Source organism: Erinaceus europaeus, chromosome 1, assembly GCF_950295315.1.
Source record: "Erinaceus europaeus chromosome 1, mEriEur2.1, whole genome shotgun sequence".
Classification (NCBI taxonomy): Eukaryota; Metazoa; Chordata; class Mammalia; order Eulipotyphla; family Erinaceidae; genus Erinaceus; species Erinaceus europaeus.
Window position 1 is genome coordinate 158,460,726 of NC_080162.1, and position 16,653 is coordinate 158,477,378.

At 38.6% G+C, this 16,653-nt stretch overlaps 1 protein-coding gene across 1 annotated transcript in view; it reads left to right on the plus strand.

The window, feature by feature from the left end:
- RP1 (RP1 axonemal microtubule associated) overlaps positions 1–15,689 on the plus strand; it is a 180,182-nt gene extending 164,493 nt beyond the window's left edge. The window contains exons 22-23 of the mRNA XM_060198887.1: positions 13,599–13,657; positions 13,959–15,689. Of these exons, the coding sequence (XP_060054870.1) occupies positions 13,599–13,657; positions 13,959–14,158 (259 nt within the window). The 3' untranslated portion in view covers positions 14,159–15,689. The remainder of the gene's footprint in view (positions 1–13,598; positions 13,658–13,958) is intronic.
- Positions 15,690–16,653: the final 964 nt, after the last annotated feature.

Here is a 16,653-nt window from a genome sequence, read left to right on the forward strand (position 1 = left end):
TCAGTATCTCAATCTCTTTTTGAGATCTCTTACTTCATTTTTAGTTGTCTCTAATTCATCCTGGATTTTGCTAATTCTGTCTTCAGCCTCATTTATTCTACTCTATCTCCCCTATACTGTTTTCTGGAATTCATCTACTTTGTTACCCTGTTCTGATACTGTTTTAGCTTGTTCTGCTAGTTGTGTTCATAGCTCAGCTATCAGCTCTCTAATAACCTTGAGATAATTAGTTTTTTCTTCCAGAGTCTCATTTGTTGTTTCAGCATTTCTAGTAACAGTTCTTTCACATTCTTTACTCACTCTTGTGATTATTTCCTTAACTAGTGTTTGGATGTTGACCTCATTATTTTGTGCTTCAGTGTTTGGGGGTCTTTTAGCTGGATTCTTGTCCTGGCTCATTTCTCCAATACTTCTTCTTGTTGGTTTAAACATTCTATTTAATATGTTATGAGGTCCCTCTCTCAGTACTTTTCAAAGTGCTTATCAATCTTGCCTGGATTAATTTGTGTCTAAGTAAGGTAATTAAAGGGTTCACAGTTGTGGAAATTGACAGTTGTTTCAATAGTATTTTAATCCCTGAGTTCCAACTCAGTGGCTTAAAAGCCTCTTTTGTTTTTTTTCTTCCCTGTAGGCTATGGGAGCCTTTTAAACTATAAGTAGGCTTCTTAGCTTAATCACTGACTCCTGACCCAGAGATAAAGCAGGGCGGGGGCAGAGATGATCCAGTAGTTATTCAAAGAGTCTCACAGCCTCACCACTAGACCATGAGGTATAGATCTTCTCTCGAGTTTCCTGTTTGGTTCTCTGTTCCCTGGTGTCAGCACCCTCTCCACCCCCGCTGCCAGCTGCTCCAGATTCTGAGAGCAGTAGCAATGGAGACTCAAAGTTCCATTTGGTGAGTCTTAGGGGAGTCCTCTTATCCCTTTAACTGTCTTTTTGTTGGTGAAACAGACTGGAGTTGGTGTGTAAACTGCCAGACTGTTACCAACCACTTAATCTCTCCCTAGGCCCCTCTCTGTCCAGGTGCCACATGTGTTTGCACTCACTGGTGATTTGGTGGGTTCTTGAAGTTCTAGTCCTGTCTTGTTGTTGTCCCAGATGATCTCCTTTGGTATTACTAGTTCTGTATTGTTAACTTCTAAAATATTTTATTTAAAATGTGCATCTGAGATACCATTTCTAGAAAAGAATTTTATTATACCACTGCCTATTAAAAATCTACCCACAAAACAAAAACAAAAACCAGATAAATAGAACAAAAAACCAGGACACATTGGTGAGGTTGTCTGTCCAGGGAAGTATGGTTGTCAACCACAATGCTGGGATTATGGTACTACCTTTCAATGCCTATGTTTAGCAGGGAAACAATTACAGAAGCTAGACCTTCAACCTTTTGCATCCCACAATGACCTTGGATCCATACTCCCAGAGGGTTAAAGAATTGGAAAGCTATCATGGGATGGGATGGGATAAGGAGTTCTGGTGGTGGGAATTGTGGGGAGTTGTACCCCTCTTATCCTATGGTTTAGTCAATGTTTCCTTTTTATAAATAAAAAATAAAAACAAAAAACCAACTCTATGTCATTTGATTCCATTCCATCCTTCAGTTTGCCACTATAAAATTATGGGATTATGGATCGACCAGTCAACGCCCATGTTCAGTGGGGAAGCAATTACAGAAGCCAGACCTTCCACCTTTTGCAACCCACAATGACCCTGGGTCCATACTCCCAGAGGGGTAGAGAATGGGAAAGCTATCAGGGGAGGGGATGGGATATGGAGATCGGGTAGTGAGAATTGTGTGGAACTGTACCCCTCTTATACTATGGTTTTGCTAATGTTTCCTTTCTTAAATAAAAATAAATTAAAAAAATAAAAGAGTGAAAAAATTTTTTTTCTTGTAAGACCTTAGTTAAATTAGACCAGTTAACACCTGAATAAGTTCTGGTCAATCTGGCTTCTGTCTCTTGGAAAATGTTACTCTTCACTCAGAAAAGTTCACTGTTACTCTACTTTCCTTGTTAGAATCCTGCCATGCTGAAAATTCACATTCAGATTCTGCAGCTAGTGTAAGACAATTCTCTGAACTAGAAATAATCTCCCTCTCTTCTACCAGTGCTTACTCAGAATTTAGCATAACACAGGCACTCCCATCTGTTGAGTGGCATATAGTGCTGAAGAGGTTTGGCTGTTTCTTCCCTGCCTGCTCTCACCTCCAACACACAGGCATCATAGGGATGTGAGGCAGATGTGTTTTATTCTGTAGATCATAAGAGTTATGCAGTGATTCATCTAGTTTTCTTCTTAGGTTCTGATATCCTCTGCCATGCTGATTCACTTGATTTCTTCTCAATGTGAAGTCACCTTGGATAATTTAGACTAGTTCATTATGCATTTCATACCTACACATTCATACCAAGCCACTAGTGCTGCCCTCGATATTATTACCTCTACTGCCTCCATCCTCACCCCCCTGCACTACTTATTTCATGTCCCTGCTGTGCCAACATGACCTTGTTTGGAAGGATGAGAAACAGTTATTAGCTAAATTTAGTTTAAGTAGACTACAGCTGAAAGCGGGGAAGCAATTACAGAAGCCAGACCTTCTACCTTCTGCAACCCTCAATGACCTTGGGTCCATACTCCCAGAGGGATAGAGAATGGGAAAGCTATCAGGGGAGGGGGTTGGTTATGGAGATTGGGTGGTGGGAATTGTGTGGAGTTGTACCCCTCCTACCTTATGGTTTTGTTAATTTATCCTTTCTTAAATAAAAAAAAAAGAAAAATGTTTAATAGATTTATGCAGTTGCAAGTCCAAATATACACAGCTCTCATGTAACAAATGTGAATATTTGATGCTCTGCACACAATAGGAAGTCTTACATGGTAGCTGGTGTTTATTTGCACAGTGCCCCAATAAAGAACGTCAGTCACAAAAATTGATGTCTTCCTATCTAAGACCGTAAAGAGAGGATGAAGATTCCCATTTCCTTAATTCTTACAGAAACAGGAGGATTCTGGCACAAAGTAGAATAGAATGCAGATACAGAAGTTTCCTTTCTATAGCAGAAAAAGAACCCTTTAAAACCATCTGTAGTTGTTTCTCTGTTAGTGGAGCCTTCACTGTGCGTTCAAGACTGATGTGAGTATAGAAGAGATTGACTGCAACAGAGTCCGTGACCATGCCCATAAGCCTGATGGAACTCTTGCTAGACTCTCTAGTTACCTCTTAAAACTCTTTACTTTGAGGTGGGGGACTAGATACATTCATTATGGGCAGTGCGTTCTGGCATGGAGGCAGCTGAAATGCTTAGGTATCATTGAAGGAACAAGAAAGAAACGTTTCAGTCATGTTCTGTGATGCTTCCTGGAAGGATAAGATTTTACAGCTAAGATAAATTAGGTCAGAGAGAAAGGTTACCTTTCTTTTAGGGGTGTGTGTGTGTGTGTGTGTGTGTGTGTGTGTGTGTGTGTAGGGGTGCTTAGCTAAACACAAAACATAGCTATAGGAAGAGAATGCTTTTGTGCCTCACAGATGCTTCTTGTGAAGAATTTCATCTTTTCTCCCACCCCTTCAATTGAACACCCACAGCCTTATGGTTTTATTTTATTTCTATACCAAAGATTTTATTTTTCTGCCTTTTTGGACATTTAATATAGATAGAGCATATACCACTGAATTTTACCATTTTATATATAAGGCTTGGCCATTTGAGGTTTGTAGCAAGCAGAATTTGTGTTTGAGTCAGGTGAATATTCAGTTGACTATGAGTTGAAGGAACTTCATTTTTTAGAGAGGAAATCAACATTTATTAAAAAAATTATCAAGTAGGGAGTCAGGCTGTAGCACAGCAGGTTAAGCGCAGGTGGCGCAAAGCACAAGGACCGGCATAAGGATCCCGGTTCGAACCCCGGCTCCCCACCTGCAGGGGAGTCGCTTCACAGGCAGTGAAGCAGGTCTGCAGGTGTCTATCTTTCTCTCCTCCTCTCTGTCTTCCCCTCCTCTCTCCATTTCTCTCTGTCCTATCCAACAACAACAACAACAATAACAACTACAACAATAAAACAACTAGGGCAACAAAAGGGAATAAATAAATAAAAAAATTATCAAGCAAAACATTAAATGTCTTTTTTTTTAATTTAAGAAAGGCTTAATTAACAAAACCATAGCGTAGGAGGAGTACAATTCTACACACTTCCCACCACCCAATCTCCATATCCCACCCCCTCCCCTGATAGCTTTCCCATTCTCTATCCCTCTGGGAGCATGGACCCAGGGTCATTGTGGGTTGTAGAAGGTAGAAGGTCTGGCTTCTGTAATTGCTTCCCCGCTGAACATGGGCGTTGACTGGTCGGTCCATACTCCCAGTCTGCCTCTCTCCCTAGTAGGATGGGTCTCTGGGGAAGCGGAGCTCCAGGACACATTGGTGGGGTCTTCAGTCCAGGGAAGCCTGGCCGGCATCCTGATGGCATCTGGAATCTGGTGACTGAAAAGAGAGTTAACATACGAAGCCGAACAAATTGTTGAGCAATCATGGGCCCAAAACTTGGAATAGTGGAGAGGAAGTGTTGGCGGGGGGGTACTCACTGCAAACTCTAGTGTACTTCTGCTTTCAGGTATATATTTTGCAGTAGTTTACGGATACGTGTGAACAGTCTTTTTTTTTTTTTTTTTTTTTTAAAGAACATCAGTTTGTACTGAAACACTCTTAAGCATCCCATGGGGTTTCTTGCTTTTTTTTTTTAAAAAAAAATATTAGTGATGTAATATTGATTTACAGAATTACATATCAACATGGGTATAATACCATACTATTCCCACCACCAGAGTTCTGAATTCTCAATTCCTCCCTTGCAAACCACCACAGTTCTCCAAAGGTTGCAGACATGGGTTAACTGCCATCTCTAAAACCATCTGTCTACATTTGTACATAATTGCCCCCAGATCTTGTCCTCTTTTCCCCTCTAAGCCACACATAACCTTAGTACTATGTCCAAGTGTCCCTCCCTTTTTCCTCCTTTCTCTGTAGGTCCTGATGGAGCTGGAATTCAGAGTCCTTTTATCCTCTTCCTCCTATCACTTCTCCCCCACTGGGAGTATGGATCAAAATTGTTTTGGGGGTATAGAAAGTAGGACTTCTGGTTTCTGTAACTGCTTCTCTGCTAGATGTGGGCATTGGAAATAATAAGGAAATATTCCTGTTTGCTCTTTCTGTTTTCTATGACTGTCATAACAAATTATCACAAACTTGGTAATTTGGAGACCAGGGACTCAAACCCAGATCTTTGCACATTGTAACATGTGTGCTCAACCAGGTATGTCATCACCCAGCCCTTAAAAGGGTTCATTTCAAAATAAGGTCACATTCTGAGATTATGAATGGATATAAATTTTAGGAGAACACTTTAATCTGGCATATCTGAGTGAATCTCACAGAGTACCATACTGTAGAGTTTATTTACGTTAAGTATTTCTAGGTTTCTCTGAATGTTAATAAACTTGGTGCAATATTGTGTACATGTGTGTATGTGTTCAGAGCCTTATATTAATAATTCAATAACTAAAAGGATGTTACTATCTACCTCTTGTAGAGAGGTATATACTTATATTTTCACTTTCAGCCCCTACCATGGGCCTGAAAATTCAAGAAAATCTCCTTGGCAGAAGTGACACACCTTTTGCTAATTCATCATGAAACACCCCAAGGAAACCTCTTAACTCTGGGTGCTAAGGAGGATCAGGAGTTAGGGCACTTAAATGGGTTGGCCCTAGTTACAGAGATGAAACTGAAGGTTAGGCTGGAGTAGAGAAGAACCATGGCTGTCAGACTACCAGCCCGACCTGACCGGGGTCAGTGTGTGGCCAAGATCAACTAGAGATTTTCATGGAATCCATACCAATGGTGTGAGGAATACTATCTTAACTTCCTCTACTCAATACTATCTTAGATTCCCTGTCTCACCTGCCTATAGGGTTCATGATTATTTCAGTAGAGTAATAACCACTCTTTTCAACAATCTGTAAGAACACACTGAGGGACTGCCTGCTTTGTTGGGCTCATGACTTAGGTTAGACAGCCTGCCTCCATACCCCAGTCTCCAGTCTCCTCTGTACTTGAAACAGTCAACCCTTTGCAAAAATAAATAAATAAATAAATAAATAAATAAATAAATAGCATTGAGCATTATGAGATGTTAATCATGGATCTAGAAATGATGTGATAGTCCACATGCAAAAAGTATCCAGGAGTTCCTGGTGGTAAATCCTATTTTATCCATAGTAGAAACTTTTTTCTACCAATTTTGCATAAATAACCTCATCTTTTCTTTAAAAATAATAGATAGTAAAGAATTCTGACAAGAATTGTGGTTGGAATACTGCAAAAGCATTAGCTGCACTAGCAACTCTAGGGAGCAAAAGGCACCAACATCCTGTCCTTACACCTTAAGAGTGATAACCTTCAGGTAATGCCACCTATCTGACCACAATTCAGTTTTGAGAGGACAAAACTGTTCATGCTGCTCTGCCTTGACATGTCAAGTTAGGTAGTTCTGAAAAAAAATACCACCTATTTGTATTTAACTTTTCAGTTTCTGCATCCATAAATTTCCCTCTATTTTGAACTGACCTGTACAGGACCTTTGTTCCAAATAACCTGCTCCCTCAAGCTCATGTCAATGTCATTTCCCAAACATGTCAGCAATAATGAAAGGTAACAATGAGCCTCTTGCCTTACTTGTCTTCAGGCTGAAGAACTTTGCTATTAGATATCTGGAAATCAAGGCTCTACTATATCATGTGTGCCAGCAAACACATTCATAAATGACTTTGTCTCTACAAGAGGTAGATACTTATAATACTTAATTCTTATAGTTAACACAGGAGTTAAATGATTATTTTATCCCTAGTATAGATTATTTTAAAAAGGATTTATTCAGAGAGAGAGAGAACACAAGCGAGATTAGAGCACTGTTAAGCTTTGGCATTATGTGGTGTGAGGAACTGAGCTTGGGATCTCCTGCATGCAAATCCTATGCACTGATGTGGTTCTAGATCTCTAGCTTCTGCCTCTGGTATAGATTCATAAACAAATATGGTTTACTAGTTTCAGGATATTGCTATCTTGAGAAAGTGAAATGACTGGTTGATCAACCAAACAGGGAGTTCTTTGCTTTTATAGTCTGACAGAGATGAGTTTTTCTATGGCTCCATCTCTGTGGCCTCAAGAGGTCCTTAAACAGAAGCAAGTCTACTAGTCCCTTTCCACTCTCACATCATTACTCACAAAGCATTTTCCTTGCTTAACTGCTTTATGCCAGCTCTGGTGGTTATTCTAAGACAATTACACATAAAGACCTATACTTTTAGGAAGTTATAATCAAAGACCTCCAGTGTCTATAAGACAAACCTCTAGCTGATACTCAGAAAGTGTGTATTAGACGGCTAGATTTGGGAATTAATTACAAACTAAGTCATGTACAGAGCAGTCTTGAGAATACCATTTGTGGAAAAGGTTAGAAAAAAACCCAAACAAACCAGGAGCAGCCTAAGATAAACAGCATTCTTTATTGTATCATAGCAGTTGACAAGGGAATTTCACACTGAGGCCCCCTGTCTGTGACTGTCTTAATTTACGGTGCCCAGTTTTTAAGGGAACCTACCCTTCTTGCTTTACCATCAACTTTTCAAGGCTTCTCTTCCAATTCTTCCTAGTAGGGTACATTTTGCTCCCTTCCAGAGAGAGACATACTGTTGTCCCTCAAAGGTTTTTTCCTTATTTTTTTAAAGTAGTGATTTAATAATGTTTAAAAGTTTATAAAAATAACTGGAGTGGGAGCCAGGCGGTAGTGTAGTGGGTTAAGCACACGTTGCGCAAAGCGCAAGGACTGATATGAGGATCCCGGTTTGAGCCCCTGGCTCCCCACCTGTAAGGGAGTCGCTTCACAGGTGGTGAAGCAGGTCTGCAGGTGTCTGTCTTTCTCTTCCCCTCTCTGTCTTCCCCTCCCCTCTCCATTTCTCTCTGTCCTATCCAACAATGATGACATCATCACCAACAATAATAACTACAACAACAGTAAAAAAAAGACAACAAGGGCAACAAAAGGGAAAATAATAACTGGAGTATAGTTCCATAGCACACCCACAATCGAAGTTCTGCGTACCATGGTGGAGGAAGACTTCATTTGGTATGGGCGTGGTGCACAGACACCTATCACAGGGAGCTAAGAAATTGTACTCATGGCCAACAACTGTCTTGCAAATCATTAACCCCCAGTATAGTGATTGAAAAATAAATAAATAGATAAATAATGAATTTTTTGGTGTTGAGGTTTAGACATAGCTCATCCAGTAGAGCACACACTTTACGGTCTATGAGGACCTGGCTTTGAGCCTACAGGCTTGAGCCTTAGCTACCATGTGGGAGCACCATGCCCAAGGGCTTCTCACAGCTTCTCAAGTGAAGTGATGTATTATGGTCTCTCTATTTCTGCCTCTCTCTCTCTCTCTCTCTCTCTCTTATTTTCTATCTGGAAAAAAGAAAATGTTCACAGGGAGTGGTAGAATTACCTAGACATGAGGTCCCAGAGAAACCATGGTGGTAAAGATTTATACATACATGCAATTTTCCAGTGATTTTCTTAGAACTATATGCAGTACCACATAATGTCACCCACTGTCATTACTTTTTAATGTGCTTGTCTCATGCACTATATATTCTTGAAGTTAGGGTCTCATACATTTCAATAAAAATGAAAATTCATTTGTTTTTTTAAAATTTTTGTTTAAACATTTATTTATTCCCTTTTGTTGCCATTGTTGTTTTATTGTTGTAGTCATTGTTGGATAGGACAGAGAGAAATGGAGAGAGGAGGGGATGACAGAGAGCGGGAGAGAAAGACAGACACCTGAAGACCTGCTTCACCGCCTGTGAAGCGACTCCCCTGCAGGTGGGGAGCCGGAGCCTTGAACCAGGACCCTTAGCCTGGTTTTTGTGCTTTGTGCCATGTGCGCTTAACACGCTGTGCTACTGCCCAACTCCCAAATTCATTTGTTTTAATGTCCAAAATAATTTATGTATCAAATACGGATTTGGAAAGAAAGAGAGAAAGGGGACTAATGAAACACAATGGAATTTCAAGTATAAAGAAAACTTAGCAATCATATGATCTTAACATGAATTCTTCTATAACATTTTATACATATCACTGAAATTATCGATGTATTTATTTATTTTCAAAGTAACTCAGTCTATGTACAAATGCTCTTTATTTCTTTTTCTGGGAAGTAAGTGGATGATAAACAATAAAGGTAACTAATAATATTACAATTTTGATAAAATGCAGACATTTTAAATGCTATTTTTATAGGGAAGAGGATAATAAAAATTATCATGAGACAATGAGCAATCGTTTAACTTTACTGATTTTTTTTTCCTGAAAGAGGCCAGTATTAATCATATCTTACTATTCTGAGCATGTATTTGTACTGCTGCAGATTTCTGTGCTCTTCTTTGTCAGTTTGAGCCATTCCTTGGTACAAAAGTGACAAGTAGTGATGGTGGAAAAACTGACAGAATGAGGCTCAAGCATGAGTCTCACTCTTTTTTTTTCAGGGTGAGGGTGGAGATGCAGAATCTTATTACAAGCATTTAGTATTTATTCTGCCATTTTCCATGTGAATGAGTAGTTGCCATTTACAAAATGAATCTCAGACAAAATTCATAACCTTTTACTGTATTTTCCACACCAAAACAAAACAAACAAAAACAACCCATATGCTTTAGGGAAAGATCACTCAAGCACAATCTAGTTTTAAAAGACTTAAAAAAAACTAGTTGTCTTTGTATTTGTGTTTTCTAACTAGTTCAGTGTAAAGGAAACTTTGTCATCTGGGGATAGCTATACATGCATTGCTGGTTGTTGCAGTTGTAAAGGGGTTCTTGGGAAGACAAGTCCTTCACGCTTCTTTTTTCTATTCCATTACTTTATTTATTTATTTATTTTAATATTTATTTATTTATATTATTGGATAGAGACAGAGAGAAACTGAGAGGGGGAGTAGATGGAGAGGGAGATAGAGAGATACCTGCAGCCCTGTTTCATCATTCATGAAGCTTTCTCCCTGTAGGTGGAGACTGAGGGCTTGAACCCAGGTCCTTGTGCACTTTAGTATGAGCACTTAACCAGGTACACCACTGCATGGCCTCCTCTATTCCATTACTTTAATGTCATCATATTCCTTTCATTCCCCCAGAGCATTGGTCGTCTCTGGCTTAGGGTGGTGCAGGGGATTGAACCTGGAACTTTGCAGCCTATGGCATGAGAGTCTCTTTGTATAACATTATGCTATCTACCCCACCATCATATTCCTTTCAACACATACTGCAATGTTTCCATGTGTTCACTGAATTTGGGAGAATTTCTGTGTCCTAATGAAAAAGTTTGGTTCAGAATCCTTCATGAGTAGATTTGGCTAGTTTTCAGGATTTTTTGTAGCACATTCTGGGACAGAAATTCAGGGCCAGTTGTGGACACACGCCTAGACAGGTGAAAGTATGCATGTGTTACAAATAAATCTTATTCAGAGCAAATAAAATCTATCTGATTAAATACAAAGGGTCTGTGAGTAAATATCTAATGATAATATAAATTTGTCTTTAAAGATTTCCAAATAAATTATGCCCACTAAAGGAATTAATATATAAGTGTTTAAGAAATAATAACCTAGTAATATATAGAGGAATTTATTTTCATTTTCTTTCTTTCTTTTTTTTTTTGCCTTCAGGGTTGTTGCTGGAGCTCGGTGCCTGCACTACAAATCCACTGCTCCTAGAGGCCATTTTTCCCATTTTGTTGTCCTTGTTGTTGCACTTGATGTAGTTGCTATTGTTGTCGTAGCTGTTGTTGTTGTTGGATAGGACAGAGAGAAATCGAGAGAGGAGGGGAAGACGAGGAGAGAATAGACACCTGCAGACCTGCTTCACTGCTTGTGAGGCAACCCCCATGCAGGTGGGGAGCCAGGAGCTTGAACCAGGATCCTTATGCTGGTCCTTCCTTGTGCTTTGCGCCATGTGCGCTTAGCGCCATGTGCACTTAACCTGCTGCGCTAAGGAATTTATTTTCAGTTTATCCAGTCTTAGAAAAGTTCTGTGGCTTTTAGAGCCAGAACGTTACTTCAGTATAGTATCTTCTGAGAAAAAAATAATTCATAGCAAAAAATTTTCTATAGATGGAACAAACATGAAATAAAAAACAGAGACCTAAGAAGTCCTGTTAGCTCTATGTGCTTATATCCTGTATCTTGGCATCTAGTGACTTCAAGACCAGTATGGTTGAGTTAGCCCTACAACTTGCCTCCACATCCCTCGGCATACTCAGGCCCAGTGACCACCCCCAGTGTTATTCCTGTGTGGGGCCCAGTCGCTTACATGTTTTATCCAGAAATCTATCCTTCAGCCATACGAAGCCTCATTTCTCAGACTCTTGCCAAAGCTATTCTCTCTCCCTATTATGCCCTTCCTCACCACTAATTTGCCTATCAGACATCTTTTTTACCACTCAAGTACCACTGCTTTGTTGAAGTTTGTTCTTCACTCCTTTGTACACCCCCATTATTGACACTCACATTTGCTCAGTATTCTTTTCTGCACACGTAATGCCAGTATTTCTCATACCACTACCAGTGCTTTGTACAGTCATAGTTTAATTTGCTGCTTTTCACACTGAAATCTCCTTCACCTCAGGTTCCTTTTCTGTATTATTGTCCTTGTATCCCCAGCATTTAGCAGAGTGCCTGTATACAGAGTGTACTTTGTAAGTGTTTCTTGAATGGATGGATAGATGGAAAGAATATAGGATAATAATGTTTGTGGCTATGGTATTTTTTTATTGTCATTGATCACTGGGGCATCACTACTATGGGCCAATATATATATATACATATACATATACGTATACGTATACATATATATATATATATATATATATATATATATATATATATATATATATATTTAAATGGGAGAGGGAGAAAGAGACAGAAAGAAATAGACAGAGAAAGAGACCACAGCACTGACATTTCCCCCCAATGCCTTAGTACTTCCAGATGTTATACCTAGGGCCCCAGCCTTGGTTGTGTGCATGGTAGGGCAGGCATCCCCCCAGGTGGGCTATCTTGCTGACCTTTATTCTGGTATTAGAATAACATTTGTGTACCATTTAGTAATATCAATATATAAAACATTTTTACATAATTACTCATTTCAGCTTCACAACAGCTCTGTGAGGCAGATAATTAAATCAAAGAAACTTAACTTCAAGAGTGTAATGTCACAGAACCAGTGGAGTAATAAAATTGGTTTAAGTTCAGCTTGATCTTTTCTGCAACCAAGATCTTCTAATATCGTAGTTTGGTTCAAAAGGAAGCTTGCCAGATACTATTACTCTTTTAGGCACATTTTCCACAGTGTGTGTTTGTTTGTGTGCCTGTATATATAGTGAAGGTAATGTGATTCTTTTTTTAAATTTTTTAAGTTTTATTTTTATTTATTTATTCCCTTTTGTTGCCCTTGTTGTTTTATTGTTGTAGTTATTATTGTTGTTGTTATTGACGTCGATATTGTTGGATAGGACAGAGAGAAATGGAGAGAGGAGGGGAAGACAGAGAAGGGGAGAGAAAGACAGACACCTGCAGACCTGCTTCACTGCCTGTGAAGTGACTCCCCTGCAGGTGGGGAACCCGGGGCTTGAACCAGTTCCTTAAGCTGGTCCTTGGGCTTTGCGCCACTTGCGCTTAACCCGCTGTGCTACCGCCCGACTCCTGGTAACGTTATTCTTTTTGGAGACAATGAGGGAAAGATTACTACAGAATGCAAAGCCCAAGGACTGGCATAAGGATACCGGTTCGAGTCCCCGACTCCCCACCTGCGGGGGAGTCGCTTCACAGGTGTTGAAGCAGGTCTGCAGGTGTCTGTCTTTCTCTCCTCTTCTCTGTCTTCCCCTCCTCTCCATTTCTGTCTGTCCTATCCAACAACGACGACATCAACAACAATAACTACAACAAGGACAACAAAAGGGAATAAATAAATAAACATAAAAAAGAAAAGAAAAAAAACTATAGAAAAGCAAGATACCCCCCTGTCCTGCCTTCATTGAGGACAAAATGGCAAACCTTGTTTCTCTGTGTCAAATTCTCCTAAAACTAATGAGCAGGTCACATTTTTTTTAAGCCTAAATAGGCATCAGACCCTCAGTCTTAGATCTGCCCATGCCTTTTTTTTTTTTCCCACAACTCAGTAAGGAAAATGCTCTGCTGGCATCCCAGTTGCTTTTATATAGATGTTAGTGATCAAGGATAGATAAACCTGGAGAGGTAGAAAATTCCCAGGTTCGGCATGTTACAGGTTCTGATGTTATTACTCTTTCAACTACAGTTACAGTGTCATTGCTATCACATTGATGAGTGCACAGTAGACTAGAATGTGCTTGACCTTCCAAATGGCTGTTTTTTTATAGCTATCTTCTAAAATCAAACTTATTGTAAAAATTATAAAAAACCCAAATTTATTTTTTTTCTCTCTTTTCTTTCTTTTCCTCAGATGGCTTCCCTTTATGTCCCAGGGAATAATACATTCAGAGATTGAACTTTATCCTCAAGGTGAGGATTACTGAAACCTTCAGTAGAAGAAAATGCATGATGATTTTGATACATATGGAAGTCATGGAACATTCTCCAGATGTCCCTTTTGACAACTTATCCTTCACACTATATAGTTATTTTTCACAGTGAAAATCAAAACATTTGTGGATGTATCTTGATAATGTTATATACCCTCCTGTAAGTTAAAAACCAACCTAAAGATTTGCTGTTAAAAAGTTAAATTTGCACTTCTTGTTTCTCCCGCTTGTAATGTCATCAGACAGATCTATTAACTGTGCTTCACTTTTATTTTTTGCAGAAATGCAAATAAATCATCAACTTAAAACACAAGAAGAAGCAAATGGTAAATTGTTGCCACTTTTTTTTTCTTTTAATCATCTGAAATATTTTTTTCTGTCCCAAGATTACTTTTCTTATACAATTTATAGTATGTTCTTGCTGAGTTTAAACAATGATATAAAAATATTTAAAATTACTATAGGAACAGGTATTTGCTAGTAGGACTTATAAAAACATTTCCATAAGCAACTTTCGTCTCAAGTACTTTTAAATGCTTTTTTCCTTAAATAAAGATTTGTGAGAAGGGGCCAGATGGTGGCACGCCTGGTTAAACACTAACATTACAGTGTGCAAGGACACAGATTCAAGCTCCTGATCCCCACCTGCAGGCGGAAAGCTTCATGAGTGGTGAAGTAGGCTGCAGCTCTCTCTTAGTCTCTCCCCCTCTCAATCTATCCATCCTCTCTCAATTTCTCTCTGTCTCTATCCAATAATTGAATAAATTAAAAATATATAAAAATTGTGAGACAGAATAATTTTCCCAGTGATTATTTTTGTTAATTATGCCTTTCAACAGCTAGTTATGCACATTGTTTTTGTTTTCAGTTTTCCATTTAAATCTTTTGAGATTTAAAACCTTTCCTATTAGATCTTCAAATCAGCCTGCAATTGTGTTGTTAATACATTTTTAAAGCTGATCTAAATGACACGGTTAGATACAAAATACTAACATGCCTGCCAGTGAACAGATCTTTATTTTTAAAACTGTTTTACTCACTAGGGAAAGATAGAAACAGGTTTGCTGGTATGGATCAATCTGCCAACGCCCATGTCCAGCAAAGAAGCAATTACAGAAACCAGAATTTCCACCTTCAGCATCCCATAAATTTTTTTTTGTCTATATTGGGAGAGGGGGAAATGTTAGGTGAAAATGACCAGAAGGTTCTGAACTCTAATTCCATCAGTAAACATTGATAGATAGTTATAGAAATAATAGTCAACCCATCTCTGTGGCCTTGGGAGAACCACTGCAGTTTTTCCAGTGGAGGGAATGGGGATACAGAACTCTGGTGGTGGGAAAGGTGTGGAATTATACCACTGTTATCTTATAATTTTGTAAGCCATTAAGTCGCTAATAAAAAAAAGGAAAAAAGTCTTACTGTGTGTAGTGATTTTAAAGTAGACAAGGGTTAATGCTGACACTATTATTTTTAGAAAATCCTTGGTCAACTAGAATATTATCCACTGAAACAGAAATATATCCACTATGCCAATTAGGTTAATCTAGTTTTTATACTTACTAATGTCAGAAATTGTATCTTGGCTTTCATTTTATATTTTATCGTTGATTAAGAGAGGAAACACCGTGCGTGTGTAAAACTGTTGCATTAGCGTGATTTTGCTTATGTTCCACAATCTTAGTAATTTGAAGAGCTTCAAAAATCTCTGTGTCTTGCAGCATGCCCATAAGTAATAAAGCTGGCAGTGACATCATAAGCAGAAAAATAATCCATTAATTTCAGAACTTGGTGGGAGGAGATATAAATAATTTAGGTTAATAGTTTAAAATGAAGAGCATAATTAAAGATAAAAGTTGGAACATCCTCTGTTAATACTAAACTTGTAATCAACATCAGTGATGATAATGAATACAATGAAGTTGAGTCATATAGCAGAGATGTTTATGTAGAAGTTTATTGGATATCTTTTATGAGTGTGATTTTAGTTAAAATAAAATATTTTAACATGTCTTCTTGTAGTTAATTATTTCTGTTGTTTTAGTTCATGCTATGACCTCATTAAAATGTATTCATTTTTTTATTTATAAAAAGGAAACATTGACTAAACCATAGGATAAGAGGGGTACAACTCCACACAATTCCCACCACCAGAACTCCGTATCCCATCCCCTCCCCTGATAGCTTTAACTCTCTGGGAGTATGGACCCAGGGTCATTGTGGGATGCAGAAGATGGAAGGTCTGGCTTCTGTAATTGCTTCCCCGCTGAACATGGACATTGACAGGTCGATCCATACTCCCAGCCTGTCTCTCTCTTTCCCAAGTGGGGCAGGGCTCTGGGAAAGCAGAGCTCCAGGACACATTGGTAGAGTCGTCTGTCCAGGGAAGTCTGGTTGGCATCATGCTAGCATCTGGAACCTGGTGGCTGAAAAGAGAGTTAACATACAAAGCCAAATGAATTGTTGACCAATCATGAACCTAAAGGCTGGAATAGTGCAAATGAAGAGTTGGGGGGTCCTCTATTTTGTAGATAGCTAGTAGGCATATTTTAGTTATATTCCAAAGGGCCTGTGGCTATACTAGTTTTAATTAATATGAGAGGGGAAAATTGATTGCATGTCTCAAACTTTTAAAAAAAATTTTAAATTTTTTTATTTAAGAAAGGATAAATTAACAAATCCATAAGGTAGGAGGGGTACAACTTTTTATTTAAGAAAGGATAAATTAACAAATCCATAGGGTAGGAGGGGTACAACTTTTTATTTAAGAAAGGATAAATTAACAAATCCATAGGGTAGGAGGGGTACAACTTTTTATTTAAGAAAGGATAAATTAACAAATCCATAGGGTAGGAGGGGTACAACTTTTTATTTAAGAAAGGATAAATTAACAAATCCATAGGGTAGGAGGGGTACAACTTTTTATTTAAGAAAGGATAAATTAACAAATCCATAGGGTAGGAGGGGTACAACTTT